The sequence below is a fragment of the Monodon monoceros genome, unplaced genomic scaffold (assembly GCF_005190385.1).
Source record: "Monodon monoceros isolate NGI ecotype Baffin Bay Population unplaced genomic scaffold, NGI_Narwhal_1 Super_Scaffold_18, whole genome shotgun sequence".
Classification (NCBI taxonomy): domain Eukaryota; kingdom Metazoa; phylum Chordata; class Mammalia; order Artiodactyla; family Monodontidae; genus Monodon; species Monodon monoceros.
The window spans coordinates 49,114,456-49,134,496 of NW_021703774.1; the positions used below are offsets into that span (position 1 = coordinate 49,114,456).

The window sequence follows — 20,041 nt, forward strand, 5'->3', positions numbered from 1 at the left end:
AAAGGATCTTGCTGTGATTTATGTCATAGAGTGTTCTGCCTATGTTTTCCTCTAAGAGTTTGAGAGTTTCTGGCCTTACATTTAGGTCTTTAATCCATTTTGAGCTTATTTTTGTGTATGGTGTTAGGGAGTGATCTAATCTCATACTTTTACATGTACCTGTCCAGTTTTCCCAGCACCACTTATTGAAGAGGCTGTCCTTTCTCCACTGTACATTCCTGCCTCCTTGATCAAAGATAAGGTGATCATATGTGCGTGGGTTTATCTCTGGGCTTTCTATCCTGTTCCATTGATCTATCTTTCTGTTTTTGTGCCAGTACCATACTGTCTTGATTACTGTAGCTTTGTAGTATAGTCTGAAGTCAGGGAGCCTGATTCCTCCAGCTCCGTTTTTCGTTCTCAAGATTGCTTTGGCTCTTCGGGGTCTTTTGTGCTTCCATACAAATTGTGAAATTTTTTGTTCTAGTTCTGTGAAAAATGCCAGTGGTCGTTTGATAGGGATTGCATTGAATCTGTAGATTGCTTTGGGTAGTAGAGTCATTTTCACAATGTTGATTCTTCCAATCCAAGAACATGGTATATCTCTCCATCTATTTGTATCATCTTTAATTTCTTTCATCAGTGTCTTATAATTTTCTGCATACAGGTCTTTTGTCTCCTTAGGTAGGTTTATTCGTAGATATTTTATTCTTTTTGTTGCAGTGGTAAATGGGAGTGTTTTCTTGATTTCACTTTCAGATTTTTCATCATTAGTGTATAGGAATGCCAGAGATTTCTGTGCATTAATTTTGTATCCTGCTACTTTACCAAATTCATTGATTAGCTCTAGTAGTTTTCTGGTAGCATCTTTAGGATTCTCTATGTATAGTATCATGTCATCTGCAAACAGTGACAGCTTTACTTCTTCTTTTCTGATTTGGATTCCTTTTATTTCCTTTTCTTCTCTGATTGCTGTGGCTAAAACTTCCAAAACTATGTTGAATAAGAGTGGTGAGGGTGGGCAACCTTGTCTCGTTCCTGATCTTAGTGGAAATGCTTTCAGTTTTTCACCATTGAGGATGATGTTGGCTGTGGGTTTGTCATATATGGCCTTTATTATGTTGAGGACACGCTGCTATATTTAAAATGGATAACCAACAAGGCCCTACTTACTGTATAGCACAGGGAACTCTGCTCAGTGTTACGTAGCAGCCTGGATTGGAGGGGAGTCTGGGGGAAAATGGACACATGTATATGTATGGCTGCGTTGTTCTGCTGTGCACCTGCAACTATCACAACATTGTTAATCGACTATACTCCAGTATAAAATAAAAAGTCTAACAAAACAGTTTTACTTAAGAATTTCCTTGATTAAGCAGTAAAAATGATTAATTTTATAAAAATCTTGATTCTCAGGTACATGTCTTTTTAGTATTCTATGTGACAAAATGGAAAGTATGCATAAAGTACTTCTGCTGCTTGCCAAAATATTGTGGCTGTTTTTAGAGAGAGCCATGTGCAATTTTTGTGTGTTTTGAGCTGAACTGGCTGTTTTTTTCATGGAACACTATTTTCACTTGAAAGATTGAACAAGAAACTATTCAGATTTGGGATTTGGTAGACATTTTCTCAAAAATGAATGTAGTGAGTTTGCTCTTTCAAAGAAGACAGGTATTAATTGTTGGAAATGGTAGAATTTGAGCTTTTAAACAAAAATTAGAATTCAATAAAATTAGTAACCATCATTCTGATCATGACAACTTCTTAAAACTTTTGTGATGAGGTTGATGGTGATAGTAATGAATAGGATGTTTCAATGTTATATAATGAAGTATGTCAACATTTAGTGAAGCATGATTTCCAGATGATCAATGCATGATGTTAAAAAATGCAAAGTACAGAATAGACCCATTCCAAGTACAAGATAAACCAACAATTTTTTTTTTTTTTTTTTTGCGGTACACAGGCCTCTCACTGTTGTGGCCTCTCCCGCTGCGGAGCACAGGCTCCGGATGCGCAGGCTCAGTGGCCATGGCTCACGGGCCCAGCCGCTCCGCGGCACGTGGGATCCTCCCAGACCGGGGCATGAACCCGTGTCCCCTGCAACGGCAGGCAGACTCTCAACCACTGCGCCACCAGGGAAGCCCTCCAACAAATTTTAATTTGACAGATTATGAAAATTTTGTCTGTGTGGTTTCAGATTTCAATTTACAGTTAACCTTTGTTGAGTTTTGGTGTGGTATCAAAGAAGAATATCCATAATAATCTGAAAGAATGTTAAAATATACCTTCCTTTTATACCTCCATATCTGTGTGCAATAAGATTTTCATATACTTAAACAAAAATAACATCACAGCAGATCAAATGCAGAATGAAGATTCTACTATCTTGTTTTAAGCTAGATATTAAGAAATTTGCAAAAAATGACAATGTTACTCTTAATTATCTTTTCAAGGGTAGTTATTTTTAATAAAATATGTTAACATGAGTTTATTGTTATTTTAAAATTAATATTATAGTTTCTCAGTTTTAATTTCAAATATGATAAATAATGATAGATGTAACCCACATAACAGAGGTCTTTGGAGACGTCAGTAGTTCTTATTTTTTAATTAAAAATTTTTAATTATAAAATATACATAAAACTTACCTTTTAAACTATTTTAAGGTGTACAGTTTAGTAGCCTTAAGTACAGTCACCCATTTCCAGAACTAGAACAACTTCTAGGTATTTCACATAAGTGGAATCATACAATATTTGTCCTTCTGTGCCTGACTTATTTCACTTAGCATAATGTTTTCAAGGCCCATCTATGTTGTAGCATATATTAAAATTTTATTCGTTTTTATGGTTGAATAATATTCTGTTGTATGTACCACATTTTGTTTATTTGTTCATTCTCTCTGTACTCCTGGTAACAATATAGGAGCCTTAAAAAATGTAACTATTAATTATTGGTAATTTAAATAGCAGATTTACTGATTAAATAGTAAATCATATGGTATAGAATATAGATATGTATAAAATATGAATTATGGAGCTTCTTTGCCTTTTATTTTGTGTAATTTAGGGAAGGAGAAATTCAACCCAGTATTTGAAATTCTGAGTCATTAATTTGAGGTAACCCATTAGTCATTTAACTCTTGCTTTCCCCATGATGTTAACAGTACTGGCTTCATAAAAGTTAATTTCTTTGAGTGCATAAGGTTTTTTTTAACACTGTTAATAATTACCTACATCAAAGTCATTCTTTCTTTAAGTTTACATTATAATTTTGTAACATCTTTATTGAAGGCTGTTTCAGTTCTGCTATCTATAATTTTACCATTACCTTTTTTGACCTGGAACCAAGCACAGTGGCTGGTACATAGTAGGTACTTAACAAATATTTCTTGAATCAATGAGTATTCTTAGGTGTACAGTAACACATTCTTGTATTATTTTTGTAGATTATACCACTAAAGTCATCCAATATTTGTAGATTTTACTAATTTCCTATAAGGTTCTTAAGTTTTATTTAACTTTGTTCCTATGTATTAACAAAGATTAGGTTTTCACTTTTAAAAGTTTTAATATTCAAAAGTTTTCAGCACTATCATGCCATGTTTTTAACCTTTATTAAGCTATAATAGAGCCAAAATTTTACTGAAGGCCATCATTTCCTGGCTTCTGTGCTTATGAATCAGACTGTAACTATTTCTTTGACTTTGGATTTGTGGTTTCGTGAACTAATTTAAGTGATGTAAAAGATGAATCTTGTTAGGGGTTTCCTCTCTTAAAAGTGTAAACACTTATTGTAAATGCATTTTCTTCAAGGAAACTTTTCTCTACAGTCTCACTTCATTATCGCTTAGGAATGAAATCCCATCTATATGTACTAATCCCTATGTGTTTTATTATTTGTTACTCATGTGTCGGTTTTTACTTATTTTTTCAAAATGTTCCAGAGGTTTTGAAGTATCTCCATTCTGACTCAGTGTTTTGCTAATTACTAGACATTTTCCTTTATGTAACTCTTCACCCACTTTGGACTTGTAAACGCTTACCCTTCCATTGGTTCCTTCTGGCTACTGAGAACATGAATGAGTGTCACATGCATATGGTATTGCTTGTCAGAGAGTGGAATTCCAAGACTTCCTCTGTACATAGATCAGTTAAACTTTTGTGCTTCTGGGCAGAAGAATGGTCTTTGGGACAGCTCTGCTTCTACCTAATTGTTATGGCAGAGATCAGGACACATCGCTTTGCTGCCTGTGCAGTGAGGCCTCAGAAACTGCTCTACCCAACTTGACAGGTATGATATAAGGGTGATAGTTTGGGGAGGGTACATAATCACAGTAAACAAGCATGAATGGAGATTTCAAAAAATTAATATTATCTACTATTATCATCTTTATTCTTGGCCAGTGAAGCTTCATGTGTTTTTTTTTTTCCTGGTGTTTCATAGTAGGGCCTTAGTAAGTACCTATTGAATGAAAGAAGAAATGAATGACATATGATATTTTGTAGTATTAAGATACATATGGCTTGATATTGAGAGCAATTGATTTATCTAACCACCTTACACAGTTTTTAAAAGAGGTGTTAAAAAGTATTAGTTTCTTAGGGACTTCCCAGGTGGTCCAGGGGTTAGGACTCTGCGCTTTCACTGCCGTGGGCCTGGGTTTGACCCCTGGTTGGGGAACTGAAATCCTGCAAGCTGTGCGGTGCAACCAAAAAGAAAAAAAAAAAAAAAAGTATTAGCTTCTTAGAGAATATGCAGTCAGAGAATGTAGAATTCTAGCAAGATAAGTGTTTGTAAAAATGCTTGGAAATGCCTAAACTGAAAATTTTGAATATTAATTTCTCCAATTACTACCTGACAAATTTCTACCTAGAAATTTCTTAAACTTAGAAATTTCTGCTAAAAGTTATTGAATGACTAATTGGTAAAAAGTGTTTTTAATAAAATTAAACATTAATTTTAATTAAACATTAGACATTATTTAAACAGTAATTAAACATTAAACGTTAAATTTAGGAATTATCTCTGAATTTGAGTTTTATTCTGGATTTTAACTTGTTTAATCCTGATAATTTACTTTGTACAAGCTGCTACTTCTATGTTTTACCTTATTTTTATTGTTTCCTACAAGTGTATTAGTAGAAAAAAGTAATAAAATTACCTTTTCTTAATAGTCACAATGTATTTCTGCTACCTGGGTCCTATATTCCATAAGTAAAAATTAGAGTCTTCTGTTCTGTCATCTTAAGTCCATGATATACCTCAACAATAGTGAGTAATGAAAGATAACTCACTATCTAAGTTACCTCATGTATAGTAGTCACTTGACATTGTTCAAAAATAAAACGTTCCCAGCCTTCACACTTGTATTCGGGCGGGTACAGTACATCTGAATCATCCAGATTTGACTGTCTTAAGCCGATGAGGAAAGTAGCATAGACTAGACCTACTGGATAACACGGTGGCATTTACTTCCTATAGGTCCTCCCCCCTCTTTTTGTCTTCATTCCTTAGCTTGCTCTCCCCCATTTAGTTCTTTAACTCTTTATGATTTAAAACATGTTCATTCTTGGCCTCAGGAAAATGTTAGGATGTTTCTTGTCTTTGGAAAATTTCCCCTTTTGTTTGGTGCTAGTGGGTAGGATGGTGTTTAAGTGGATATCCTGTGCAGGCGGATTGTACAGGAAATAGAGCCTTAGTACTGTGAGAACAAAAGAGTGGGAAGAAAGAAGAAACGAAGGAAATAAGATCTTTTTTTTTTTTTTTTTTTTTTTTTTTTGCGGTACGCGGGCCTCTCACTGTTGTGGCCTCTCCTGTTGCGGAGCACAGGCTCCGGATGCGCAGGCCCAGCGGCCATGGCTCATGGGCCCAGCCGCTCCGTGGCATGTGGGATCTTCCCGGACCGGGCACGAACCTGGTCCCCTGCATCGGCAGGCAGACTCTCAACCACTGTGCCACCAGGGAAGCCCGAAAATAAGATCTTTTGACTTGACCAAAAAGACTGTAAAACCAGAGATGGGAAGAAGGGGATTGGGGAATAAAAAGGATTGTTTTCCAAGTTGTGGTGCTTTTAGTACTTTGGTCTCAGAAATGACCGTTTTCCTGTATTTATTATTTTTTATATATTACAGAAATGTACGGTATTTTTTAGCCTGTATATATGTTTTAAGTTTTCATAAAATTGTGCCACAGGTCTCATTCTCTTTTCTCCTTTTGTCAAATAACATGGTTTTAAGAAGCTGACTTGCCTTTAAAAATCCTCCTTTGAGCTTGATGGAGTTCCTCTCCAGTACAGATGAATCACATGTCATAGACATATTCTTGCACTTTGACAGTCTGTCATTCTACTATCATCAGAGCAGAATTCCTGCTCATCCAATTTAAATGCTTTCTCTTCTCTGAAACCTTTTCTGACTGCAGAGTTTTGTTTTCTTATTCTGTCCTCTCATAGCATCCTCTGTGAGTATAGCAGTATGCATGGTTCATTTATTTAACAAATTGTTTTCAAGAGCCTCTTATATGCATTCACTGTTTGAGGTGCTTGGAATTTATTAGTGAACAAAGCAGGCAAGAATATCTGTCCTCCTGAAACTAATATTCGAGTGGGGTGAGGTAATAGTTGACGTGAATGTGATGATAAATTACATATTTTGTGGTAATAAGAGTGATGGAGGGACTTACCTGGTGGCACAGTGGTTAAGAATCTGCCTGCCAATGCAGGGAACATTGGTTCGAGCTCTGTTCCGGGAAGATCCCACATGCTGCGGAGCAACTAAGCCCATGTGCCACAACTACTGAGCCCACTCGCTGCAACTAGAGAAAACCCGCACACAGCAACGAAGACCCAACACAGCCAAAAAAATAATAATAAACTTATATTAAAAAAAAGTGATGGAGCGAAATACATTAGGAAAGGAGGCGTGGGGGATGTGGAAGTGTTGTCAGGAGTAGATGCATTTTAAAATAGGATGGTCAGAGAATGCCATACCAAGAGGGTAACATTTGAGTGAAGTGTCATGTGGAAGTCTTGGGGAAGAATGTTTTAGGTGGATGGAAAAGCCAGTACAAAGGCCCTGAGGTAGGAGTGTGCCTGTCTTGTTCAAGCAACAGCAGGGATGCCAGTAGTCAGAATGAGGTAAAATGGGAGAGGAATAGTAGGAAGATGAATTGGGCAAGGTAAGTTGCAAAGGGCCTTGCAGGCCCCTTGTAAGGACTTTAGCTTTTATTCCAAGATAAGGAGCCATCAAAGAGTTTCGAGCAGAGGAGTAAAGCAATCTGACTTATGCTTTAAAAGCTGGTTGGTGTGTTGGGAATAGTCAGAGAGCTAGGATAAGAAGCATGGAGATCAGTTAAAAGTCTAGTGAAATAATCTAGCTGAGAGATGATGCTGGTGACAGGGCAGTAGTAGTGGAGGGTGTGAGAAATGGATAAATTCCAGATATATTCTTGGAGGCAGTGCCAATAGGATTTCCTGATGGATTGGATGTCGTGTTGGAGAGCAAAAAAGGAGTCATGAATGATTCCAAGGTTTTTTGTTTTTCTTTCCCCACCTTTATTGATATAATTGACATGTAACATTGTGTAAGTTTAAGGTATAATAATACATAAGTGTTGATTTGCTACACTTTGGTAATGCAAGATGATTACCATCATAGCATTAGCTAATACCTGCATCATGTCACATAATTACCATTTCTTTTTTTTGTGGTAAGAACAATTTCAGTCTAGTCTCTTAGCAATTTTAAAATTTATAATACAGTATTATTAGCTATAATTACTGTGTTATACACTAGATCCCCAGAGCTTATTTATCTTACAGTTTGTACTCAAACTTCCAAGGTTTTTGGCCTGAGGAACTGAAAAGATGGACTTGCCATTAACTGAGGTGGAAAATTCTGTGAGAGCAGCACATTTGGGGGAAAGAATGGATGCTAGTTTTTTATAGTAAGTCCAAATAATGTTATTGTGATTTTTAATCTTTATATTCTGAGGCCCAGCATGGTGCCTACTGTATAGTAGATGTTCACTAAAATCATTAGTTTTATAAATCTTATATTTTAAATATACTGGTTTTCACAAAGTAAGGTATAAATATACAGTATTTGTTATTTTGGGCCTGATAGGATTTAAGAGTTGGCTTCAGTGTCTACTTGAGTACTGTTTCTGACTTGGTAGTACAGAAGTTCTTGTTGCCCTTGATTTTTGTTCCTCTTATAATGTCAAACAAGGGGCACTTTCTTTTATCTAAAAAGAAGGAAATATACTTGAACTGTTTGACAATCATTAAACCAAATAATAATCATAAAACATTGTAATGTGTTACCACTATCACTGGCAAGAAACATTTATCATTATGGATGGAACATGTGATATTCAGTATAGAACCTAAAAAATATTAGAATATTCTCTGTACTTCTTTTTGGCAATTTTTTCATTTTAATAAAGGAGCCCAATGGAAATTCCATTAGAGTAGATAATATTGCATTAGAATGGAGAAAAACATAGTACCTGAGACCAGTTTGAAGCACGTTTTATATGATACAGTATTTTGTTTGTTTGGTAATCCTAATTTGTTATCTTAGTATATATAATACAGCTGTTCCTATTCACTATAATTCTGCATTTAAACAAGAAGCAAGGTAATCTATTTCAAATTAACTTTTCAGGACATATGGACATATCTTCAGGTTTGTTGTAACATTCTTAATGTAAAACAATTTAATTAGCTGTGAAATTTTAAAAATATACTCTTTAAGAGGAGGAAGGAATGTGAAGAAGTGAAATAAACTGTTAGAAGAACATCCAACCTATAAGAGGAATTTCTGCCTACGTGATACAGATGGTTATGAAGCCATTTTAAAAACATTGGTTAATGCTATTTTAAGTTTAAAAGGCATCTCACTGTTTCCTGTCACTTATATTTTTGTGTAATTTGGTTATTCATTCAGTCAACAGTTACTGAACACATATTATGTGACTCTTGCTAGAAAAGAGATACAGTTCTTATGCCAGGGAGCACATTGTGAAGTTGGGGAAACGAACATAAATTGAGGATAAAGATAGGAGGTGTTACTGCAGCAAGTGTAATGCTTTTGTGAGCACAGGGAGGAGGAGCATGTGAGGCTTCCAAGCGGAGATTATATTGGAGTTGAGTGTCATATCAATAAAATGAATAGGACTTCCCTGGTGGCGCAGTGGTTGAGAGTCCGCCTGCCGATGCAGGGGACACGGGCTCGTGCCCCAGTCCGGGAAGATCCCACATGCCGCGGAGCGGCTGGGCCCGTGAGCCATGGCCGCTGAGTCTGCGCGTCCGGAGCCTGTGCTCTGCAACGGGAGAGGCCACAGCAGTGAGAGGCCCGCGTACCGCAAAAAAAAAAGTCAGCCAGTCAAAAAAAAAAAGGGTGGAATGAGTTCGCATTCTAGGTAGATAGGACTATGTGAACAAAGGCAAAAAGGTAGGAAGCATCGTGGTGTATGTTCAGATGTAAAATTTGAGATGTGGAATGGGGGAGAGGTGAAGCTGGAGGAATAGGTAGAGATCTGATAATAAGAGACCTTGTAGGCCATGTTAAAGAGATTTTAGCTTGATGGTGAACTATTAAAGAATCTTAAGAGTAACATGGTCAAATTTTTGTTTTAAATAGATCACTTTGCCAGCTGTGTGGAGGATGGATTTGAGGGAGACAAGACTGGAGGCAGTAGTCCAGGTGAGAGATGATGGGAATCTGAACTAAGACATTGGCAGTACAGAAGGAGAGGAGGGAATGGATTGGAAAAGAAATAAAATCACAGATTCAAGGGTTTTTCTTCTTCATGTATGATAAAACCAAGTTTAAATTAAAAATGAGTGGAAGGAGAGGGAGAGAGAGACATACTAGAAAAGTGTTGTTTTTATGACAGAGGCAGTTGGATAGTGGCAGATTGCCACAAAAACCAGTTTTTAGTGATTAAGAACATTGCTACTGAAAGATGAGTGTATTTTTTGTATAATCATCCTGAACTGTGAGAAGCAGGTGATCTTTAACTAAGATGGTATAGGGATCACCTGTTTGTGTAGTATAACTAAATCAAAGAACCACAATGCCTTGAGGAAGAAACCAGGTGTTACAAGGCTTCAACAAGTACACATGATAGAAACTCAATAAACCATGTCCACTGCTGGCAGTATTTTCTAGAGCCCTAAGTTAGTTATTTTATAAAAATGTACCACTTAGGAAAAGAAAATAGGGTAAAAAATTTTTTTCATTAAAACAGTTAACAGTTGAAAGCTGTTGTGTTATAGACAGTGCATGGTAACACAAAGGTATTTTGGGATGCCAAAAATATTTTGTATTAAACCAAAATATTTTTCTGTTATTTAATAGATAATTTTAGGATTTTTTTCTAAAAGCACTATTTCTGTAATTTTGTATATGTAAATGGAAGGTCTGGATTAATACAGTCTGTACATATTTCTTAAAATCTCTGTTATCTTTTCCACAATTTGTTTTATATGGAGAGAGTAAGGGGAGAAAGGTACTTTGGGAGGACTTATAAAACATAACTATTCCTTCTTAAAACCACTGTCACCTAGACAAAATATCTTGTGTGTTTTATAAAATGAACTGCCATTTCTTTTTGAGATTTCTTTTTTTATTTTGAGGAAACTGTGCCTTTCCTATTCATTTATTTCTGATTTTGGTTAATGCAGATAACAGCTAAATGCTCGTTTTGTGTTCTTTTCTCTATCTTGTTGTATTTTCAACAAGTAGACTTCTCTCCTGCTTAGAAGATGGTGATATTTTGCTCTTTCTTCATGACTCCACAACTATGTGAACAGTTTTTGTTCCACCCTGGAGCCATCAGTATAATGCCAGCAGCTAAAATATTGTGTATGTACTGAATTCAGATGAATTTCCATCTCCTGGACTTCCTGTGAACTCCTTTCTCTTTATGTCTTTCAGAAGCCTTGCACCGCCCCTATGGTTGTGATGTTGAACCCCAGGCCCTGAATGAAGCCATCAGGTGGAGCTCCAAGGAGAACTTGCTTGGAGCCACTGAGAGTGACCCTAATCTCTTCGTTGCACTTTATGATTTCGTAGCAAGTGGTGATAACACACTGAGTATCACTAAAGGTGAGCTTCTATGTAACATCCTCTCACTTTTCAGTTTTTATTAGTGGTTAAGAAATAAAGGGGTGTATTCTAGATTCTGCCTCTGACTAAAATTAGCGAGGCAATTTGGGCCCAGATACCTTTGGTTCATTCTTTTTTTTTTAAACCTGTGTAGGGGATAATGCCACTTTATCTACTTTATAGGATTTTTATTAAGGCTAAAATGAGACGAAGTACTTTAGAAAAAACACCACACGATATATACATAGACTTTACTCATTCTCAGAATTCTGTACTATAAGTAATATGCCAGCATTCACCTGCCACAAAGGTAAGGTTTACCGTACACCTCTTCTCACTGAACTGTGGCCAAGATGACATGTTGCCAGACCCCAGTGCTACTCTAAGTGTTGCCTACTTGAGAACCATTCGTTACCAGTCTGCACTGAGATTAAGAACTTTCACTCAAAATGTAAAACAACTACATTGCTAAGTACACTATTTATTATTTAGTTCAGCTGACATTTTCCTTTTTTGGAACAAGACTTTCAGCAGGAAGAAAGTAATCCAGTGATTCACATTCTGGAACAAGCATCTTGTTGTGGACCTGCTTTGAGTAGCACTGGCCTAGACAACTTACCTCTCATTTGTGTTTATATGGGTTAGTGAAAGGACTAGTAGGAAGGGTTTCTATAGTAGTAACACTCTCAACAGAGTAGTAGTTTATTTTCAGTAGTAAATTCTTATCAAAGGGAACATCGAGAACATGTCCAGGTAAAACCAGCCATTATTGGTTTTTTGAACAAGGACAGAAAAAGTGAAACTTTTTTGAGAAGGAAATAGTATAGGACATTCTCATTGTGTACGTGAGTTGGATTGCTAATCTGCTTAATCTTTTCTTGTCTTTTCATTTATGAAAGCTTCCTACTGGGAAAAAATAAGATTCAGGATAATTTTTAGCTAAGTGAAAATGTAATAACTTCAGTGATTATTTGTCGAACATATTCTTTTTATTTGTAAGGGTTCAGAATGAGGTATTAAATGGGAGTGCATATACCAAATTAAGAAGACAGGTCTTCACTCAAGGAATGTTACCGTTAAAATAAAATTTTTATATACATCAATTTTTAAAATCCAGCCAGATTCTTCAAAAGCAGAAATCCTTAAAACTGAGTTTCTCAAACTGGGATATAGGTATCTCCCAGAGGTACATGTGCAAGGAGGTTTCAAAAGTACAGGAAAAGTAAAGCGTATTATTATCTCCTAACATCAATTTACTTAAAGATTTTGGGTAGTTTTGGGGGCAGCAGGCTGGTGATGGTATTTGTACATGTGTGGGGGGCTGTGTTTTATGATGGGAGGAAAATTTTACACAGGTTTAGCATAAAACAAAGGACTTCAAAAGCATTTTATACTGCGTGGTAGGTAGTCTCTTTGGGCTACAACACACTCTTTTACCTTAAGATGCTTCAGTGGAGAAGTTGGTGAAGTGAAGACTCAGAACCTTCTTTCCTAGATATAATTTTCATGTCAGTTATTTTCCAAGATAGCTCAGTCACCAAGGAAACATTGATAAAGAAAGCTTATTGATTCATCAGTTACCAGTAATGGCAACTACTAGTGTGCAGCCCAAGAAGTGTGACTCCCTTTATCTTATGACCAACAGTGATTTCTTTTAAAACCTACGAAATGCCAGATTTTTATCCAGGTTCTTATTAATATAAAACAATGTCATGCTAAAGCTAATTTATGATTTTAAAAGACAAGAAAAATATTTTAAAAATAAAATAGCAATACTTATTTTAGTTCCTTCTTCAAAGATGATATTTTGCTTGAATTAAAAAACAAAGTTCTCCCAGGATTCCTCTGGCAATAGGGCCAATGTTTATATCCATTGTCAATTTCCATGGTATTCAAAACTTCCAGAGTGGAAAATTCTCCTCCTAACTGCTAAAAAGAGAAAAACAACCAAAAACCTAGGGAGTTTGACTGTATCCTGATTATGATGACATGTCATTATCAGTTCTTTGTAAGGAAGCAACAGTAATGTACTTGGTAAAGAACTTAGTCTTTAATTCTCATTCTCTTAGAGTAGTGGAGAAAAACTACAGACTGACAAGTCTTATTTAGCTTTTCTGGCAGCAGTAAGATTTTTTTTCCTCTGCAGATATGGTTGGGGAGTATTTATCAGTACACATGCATTTCCACCACCACATGCACGTACACTACTATATACCTATATGTATATATATTTTTTGTATGTGTGTGTGTGCATGTGTACATGCGTATACTCATGTTTTTTCTCATTGAAATGTCTCACATCCCAGGGTCTTGGGTGAGGTGGTAGGGGCTAATAGAAAGTTATCCTATGACAAACATTTCTGTAGACTGCTGAAAAAAGTTAGATGGCTGACAGAATAGTAATTTTGAGTTTTTCCTCAACAGCCTTTGCCTGATAATTACTGAGCCATATGCTTTTGATTGCTCTGGAACTCTATAGGAAAGCTTGCATCTCTCAGATATGGGAGCCTAAGGCCTTATAAGGATTCTTTAAGTTATCATTTATCACTAATGATACCTCTTCCACCTTCCCTGTTTTGCCTGTGCTGCAAGTACAGGGGCAGGGTGTATGTTTGGGGAGTCTAAAGTTGATGTTCACAGCTTTATTAGATCAAGGACATTGAAGTTGATAGCAAATATAACTCCGAGTAGCTTGTGTCTTGGGTTCCAACTTCAGACTCAGCTTCCCTTTGCCGCACACTAATTTGAGAGGAGCAGATAGGGGTGATTAATTCATCATTGGGAATGGGAGGGAAATTGGGAAATTCTGTTTTAAAACTTGAGTCCTGGAAAAGATTGTGCTTTGGGAGTCCTCACTGCCCACCTCCACCTCCAAGTACTTTTCTTTCTGAAAATGTTGCTGAAAGCTCTGTGGCCGGTTCCTTTTTGTTCTTTGTTTTTTTTACATTCATGGTTTTTGTAGCCTTTGTGCCAACTGAAATTTAGAAGTAACTTTGTATTTTACATGTCTTATCCCTAATCCTTGATTGTGGTTAACACTGAACCATATATAAGATACATTCCCTGACAGACTGTTTTGAGGAAAAAATCAATTTCATTTTTTTTGAAGAGTGAGACTGTGTCATTTTCCAGACATTTGAATAACCTTTTTATCTTTGTATGCTACCTTAGTTGCATACATGGAGTTTCTGGTTAAAAACCTTTAAAACTCTGTAGGTAATGTTGGAAAACCATCTCTTAACTATGCTGCTTTTGTTTAAGCTACAAGCTAAAGATATCAATCAGGCTATGGTGACAGCCAAGTTTTCATTATTTTTAAAAATTTTGTTGGTTTAAAAGTTCTTGATTCATTTTTTCAGTGAGTTTTAAGTTTGATAGTAGACTGCTTGCATTTGAGGTAGTCTTAACATCTTTTCTTTCATTCTGTGATGACCTCCTGGCCAGGTGAAAAGCTACGAGTCCTTGGTTACAACCAGAATGGTGAGTGGAGTGAAGTTCGCTCTAAGAATGGCCAAGGCTGGGTGCCAAGCAACTACATCACCCCAGTGAACAGCCTGGAGAAACACTCCTGGTACCATGGACCTGTGTCTCGCAGTGCAGCAGAGTATCTACTCAGCAGTCTAATCAATGGCAGCTTCCTGGTGCGAGAAAGTGAGAGCAGCCCTGGGCAGCTGTCAATCTCGCTCAGGTATGAGGGGCGTGTGTATCACTACAGGATCAATACCACCACAGATGGCAAGGTAAGACTGGCTGGCAGCCACCTCTAGGTGTGGACTGGCTGCTGTTTAGAAACAATATTCAGAACGACTAAAGAATATAGTTTTTATGTCTGATATGAAATAAACTAATCACTGACGTGAGTTTGAGCTATTTGGCATGTGAGAGAGAGCTTACTCTTTTCAAAAGAATATGGTAATGGAAATTAAAAACAGTATTATGTTAATAGTTTAATGATGAGCTAGATTTGAAGGTGAAGAGTGAAGAAAACAGCTGTATAAGTTAACTGTTCTCATCATCAGTATATAAGTATGCACATATGCATCCAGTACATTATGTAGAATTTATAAATTAAGCCTTGTATCTATGAAAATTATAGTGATCTCTACCAGAAAGTTTACCGAGTAAGAATTTAGGCTTCTGAGACTGATGTTGATCATTAATATATGTTAATATAAATATTTCAGTCAGTCATTTAGCAGTTTATATGTTAGAAAGACCAACCATATAGAAATGGCCATGTTAGAATGGAACTGTTTTACTTTATAAATGGTAAAGTATAGGCTTATGTCAGTTCTTCTGTTGAACAGTAAATTTAGATTGAATTGTTTCTTCCACTCTTTCTCTCTTTGTGATATGCATAGTAGGGGAAAAGCACACAGGCTTTAAAGCAAGCAGATCTGGTTTGCTGGGTAACTCCATCATTTATTAACGTTGTGACCTTACTTAAGCCTCAGTTTCCCATCCCATATTATTGGATTCTTGTGAGGATTCAGTAAGATAATTTCCATAAAACATAATGGCTGGTAGAAAGTAGGAGATAGTAAATTATTAATTTTCTTTCTCTTTTGCATCACCTTACAGACATATTTTTTCTTGATGAAACCAAATAGAATCAGATAAGTGATGATATAAGAGAGACTCAACAGATCTACTTCTGGTTGTATACCCAATAGAAATGAGTGCATATGTGTACAGAAGACATGTACAAGAATGTTCACAGCAGCATTATTTATAGTAGTCAGAAACTAGAAACACCCAACTGTCTAACCACAGTAGAATGAATTAATACATTGTGGTATATTCATAAAATGGAATCTCGTACAACAACAGAATTAACATAGTACTGCTACACACACTCTCAGGAAAAACTGTGACCCACCAGCTGCCTACTTTTGTAAATAAAATCTTATTGGAATACAGATACACCCATTTGTTTATGTATTGTCTATGGCTGCTTTCTCAATATTACGGCAGATTTGAGTAATGACAGAGGCGCTATGGCCACAAGCCTAAAATATTTACTATCTGGTCCTTTAGAAAAGTTTGCTGACCCCTGTCATAGATGAATCTCATACACATAAAGCTGAGCAGAAGGGGTTAGTGATTGCCAAGGGATGGGGATGAGGGGAGTGGGAATGACTGCTAATGGGTATGGGGTTCTTTTGTAGGGTGATGAAAATGTTCGGGAATTAGATAGTGGTAGTGGTTGGACAACCAGTGAATATATTGAAAAACGCTGTATTGTACACTTGAAATCATGAATTTTATGGTGTTATATATGAATTATATCACAAAAAAGAAGTTGAGTGAAAGAAAGCAGGCACAAAACAGTACTTATTGTGTGATTCCATTTGTATAGGTATAGTTCACAAGCAGGCAAAGCTAACCTAAGGTGTTAGAAGTCAGCAGAGTGGTTACATTTGCAGGGGTAAATAGCTGGGAGGGCACGAGGGAGGCTTCTGGGTGCTGGTAATATTATAGTGCTCCATGTGGGAGATGTTTACATGGGTGAGTTCACTTTATAGAAATCATCAGTTCTCCATTTATTAATTGTATACTCTTCTGTATACACTAGAAATTTCTTTTTTTAAAAAATAAGCAAGCTCCCTTGGGAGGTAAGGCCCAAAGAGTGCTATCTTACTTTATACTTCTTACTGCTTATCACAAATTAACTACTATTTTGTTAACAACTCTCTGAAATAAAATTGTGGCTTTTTGTAAAACGGCCTAGACACTCAAAAGCACATCTTAATGAAATAAAAATTATAAGATATTTGAATACCCTCTCCCTACCAAAAAAACTGAAATCAGTGTTTTTCAAATTATGTTCTGTGCAAGATTCTGAGGTGGTATTTCATAAATTTTTACAGGAAGCCGGCCCCCTCTTACCTACTTTAATTGGCGTTTCTCTTCCTTTATCTTATATATTTGGGTTCTGTAGTCTTTTTGCATAAAAATATTTGAAGACCAGTGATCTTGATGATCCAGAGAGAGATTTTGGAAGCTTTTCCCCCTCAAGACTAGAGCTACTTTAGGAACCATAGGAAGAGTGGTTTAAATGAGATTAAACTGAAGTTCTGTTTCTCCCTGCCATCATGGTTTAATTCTTCCATTTACCTCAATAAGATAATTCCTTATTTTCATATTTTATTAATCAGTATTTTTTAAACTGAAGTATAATTGGTATATAATGTTGTGTTAATTTCTGCTGTACAGCAAAGTGATTCAGTTATATATATATTGACATTCTTTTTTTATATTCTTTTCCATTATGTTTTATCATAAGATATTGAATATAGTTCCCTGTGCTATACAATAGGACCTTGTTGTTTATCCATTCTATATATAAATCTTACATCTGCTAACCTCAACCTCCCACTCCATCCCTCCCCCAGTCCCCTCCACTTGGCAACCACCAGTCTGTTCTCTATGTCCGTGATTCTGTTTCTATTTCAGAAATAAGTTCATTTATGTCATATTTTAGATTCCACATATAAGTGATATTATACGGTATTTGTCTTTCTCTTTCTGACTTACTTCACTTAGTATGATAATCTCTAGTCGCATCCATGTTGTTAGAAATGGCATTATTTCGTTCTTTTTTATGGCCAAATAGTATTCCATTGTATATAGGCACCACATTTTCTTTATGCATTCATCTGTCGATGGACATTTAGGTTGTTTCCATGTCTTGGCTATTGTGAATAGTGCTGCTTATTTTCATATCTTAAGACCAGTGAAATAATGACCTCTTTTAGGTTGGTTTAGCTTTTCTCCATTCTCCTCACCAGGTTTATGTAACTGCTGAGAGCCGCTTTAGCACCTTGGCCGAGCTTGTTCACCATCACTCCACAGTGGCTGATGGACTGGTAACAACACTACACTACCCAGCACCCAAGTGTAATAAGCCTACAGTCTACGGTGTGTCCCCTATCCATGACAAATGGGAAATGGAACGAACAGATATTACCATGAAGCACAAACTTGGGGGTGGTCAGTATGGAGAGGTTTATGTTGGCGTCTGGAAGAAATATAGCCTTACGGTTGCTGTGAAAACATTGAAGGTGGGTTGCTGAGAATTACAGTTTTCAGGCATCTTTTTCTTTTGTGCTGAATCACTTGGAAATATCAGCTTGCCCTTCTTTAGCTTTGGAATGCTTTCCACCCACTGGTGCCAAGCACATCAGCAAATTGTGATGATTAACCCTGGTGCCGTTGCTGACAATGCAGGGGCAGATTATTCACTGAAATGCAGTGAAATCCACATGTGGGGAAGGTTTGTCTCTGGAGGCTGTTGATGTAGATCTTGGTGGGAGGTTAGAAGCACATTATTACTTGTAAAAGCAAAGCAAGCTGCTTTCCTTCCTCAGAACAACCCCTGCTGGACAGAATTCTTCATGCATTGTTGGAGAATCATGGGCACTGTCTTTTCTTGTTCTGTCCTTTATCTCCCTGCTGCTTGCTCCTCCCATCTCCATGAGATTAGATCACTTTTTCTTGTTCTTCATATTCACAGAAATCTTTTTCCTGATGCCACCCTCTTTCTCCTTTAAGCATCCTGGTATCGAATTACAAGTTTTGTCACTCATTCCATTCTCTGAAGATTTCTCATATGCCTCAGTAGCTCTGGCATGTCACTCGAAAGGACTGCTCTTCACCTATGAGTAGTAGTCAGTTCTTTTGCAAGCACTTATTAAGTGCTTGTTCTGAGTGTGAAACAGTATGTACAGCCTTGCAGATATGCTTTGGTCCTTAAGGAATTTGTCAGGAAGATAAATGTGTAAACAGCTAACTGTTGTCTCCTCTTTCAGAGGCTTGAGGTATCTAGGGAAGTAAACTAGCAGAGAACTGAGTTATCTATCCAAGTCTTTTGTGTTTCACTTGTGATAGGACATGATTGCTGAATTTTACTCACCCTACTAAATTTTACTCCAGTTTCAAATACTGCATAAATTCAAGGAGACATTTTCTTAATTGGACTTGTATAGAGCATATTATTTTGTGATAAAATTTCTTGAAGTAAGTGCTAAAATATTCAAAAGATACCACCTTTTAAAGCTGAAGTTTTAGGATTGTGAGTTGACTCAAATGATTAAGATGGGGCTTGTCCCTTTCCTCTTTTTCTTTCTTATCTTCCCCCCTTTCCAGGAAGATACTATGGAGGTGGAGGAATTCCTAAAAGAAGCTGCAGTGATGAAGGAAATCAAGCATCCTAATCTGGTACAACTACTAGGTGAGGACGCTTGCCTGAACCATAGGTTTCTTCAAAGATACTTGTCCCCCCATACCCTGTTATCTCCAAATCCTCCTTTTGAATCACCATGGTGGAAGCTCCTAGTACAAATCTATTTCAATAAATGGTTGTTGTTTTAATCAGCAGTCTCTGTGTTTAAAAATTACCCAACAAACAGTGACCTGGATTGATTGCAATGTATAAAACTGCCCAGCTTATGGTAATTGCTCCAGACTAAAGTTCAGAATCATTCAAAGTGATACTAAACCAAAAACTGTCCCAAAGTTTTTTGCAAAATAAACAGGCATTAAGCAAAGGTCTATGATTAAAGTCCTTCTTTTATCATAAAGAGGCATTAAGCAAAGGACTAAGATGAAAAATTGTGACCACCCATCAGTTTACCTTTACAAGCAGAAAGTGCTGTGCTGTGATAGATTGGCTTCTCACCTATTCAGATCACAGAGAAACCTTTGACTGAAACCATTGACTTTTAAAAATAGGGCCAGTTTCTTCGGGTGTTCATCGCACCAAACTATCCCAAAGGAAGTAGTTTCTTTTGGTTTTTTACAAGGAGTCCTCCATGTATTAGTGAAATCCTTAACTATGGAAACAGTTATAATCTTTTTAAAAAGCATTATTACAGTCTGGGCTCACACAGCCTTCAACATATGCACAATTGCTATTACTTTTAGATAAACATTGTTAGCAT

At 36.6% G+C, this 20,041-nt stretch overlaps 1 protein-coding gene across 8 annotated transcripts in view; it reads left to right on the plus strand.

Annotated features, from left to right (window-relative positions):
• Positions 1-20,041, plus strand: part of ABL2 (ABL proto-oncogene 2, non-receptor tyrosine kinase) — a 102,428-nt gene that overhangs the window by 65,958 nt on the left and 16,429 nt on the right. For 3 of the 8 annotated variants that reach the window (XM_029227471.1, XM_029227476.1, XM_029227473.1), the window contains exons 2-6: positions 9,630-9,692; positions 10,929-11,099; positions 14,544-14,839; positions 17,891-18,163; positions 19,248-19,332. In XM_029227471.1, the coding sequence (XP_029083304.1) occupies positions 9,630-9,692; positions 10,929-11,099; positions 14,544-14,839; positions 17,891-18,163; positions 19,248-19,332 (888 nt within the window). Of the gene's footprint in view, positions 1-3,877; positions 4,276-7,835; positions 7,930-9,629; positions 9,693-10,928; positions 11,100-14,543; positions 14,840-17,890; positions 18,164-19,247; positions 19,333-20,041 lie in introns of those variants that run through there. The other 5 variants (XM_029227472.1, XM_029227477.1, XM_029227478.1 and 2 more) reach the window with 4 other exon arrangements.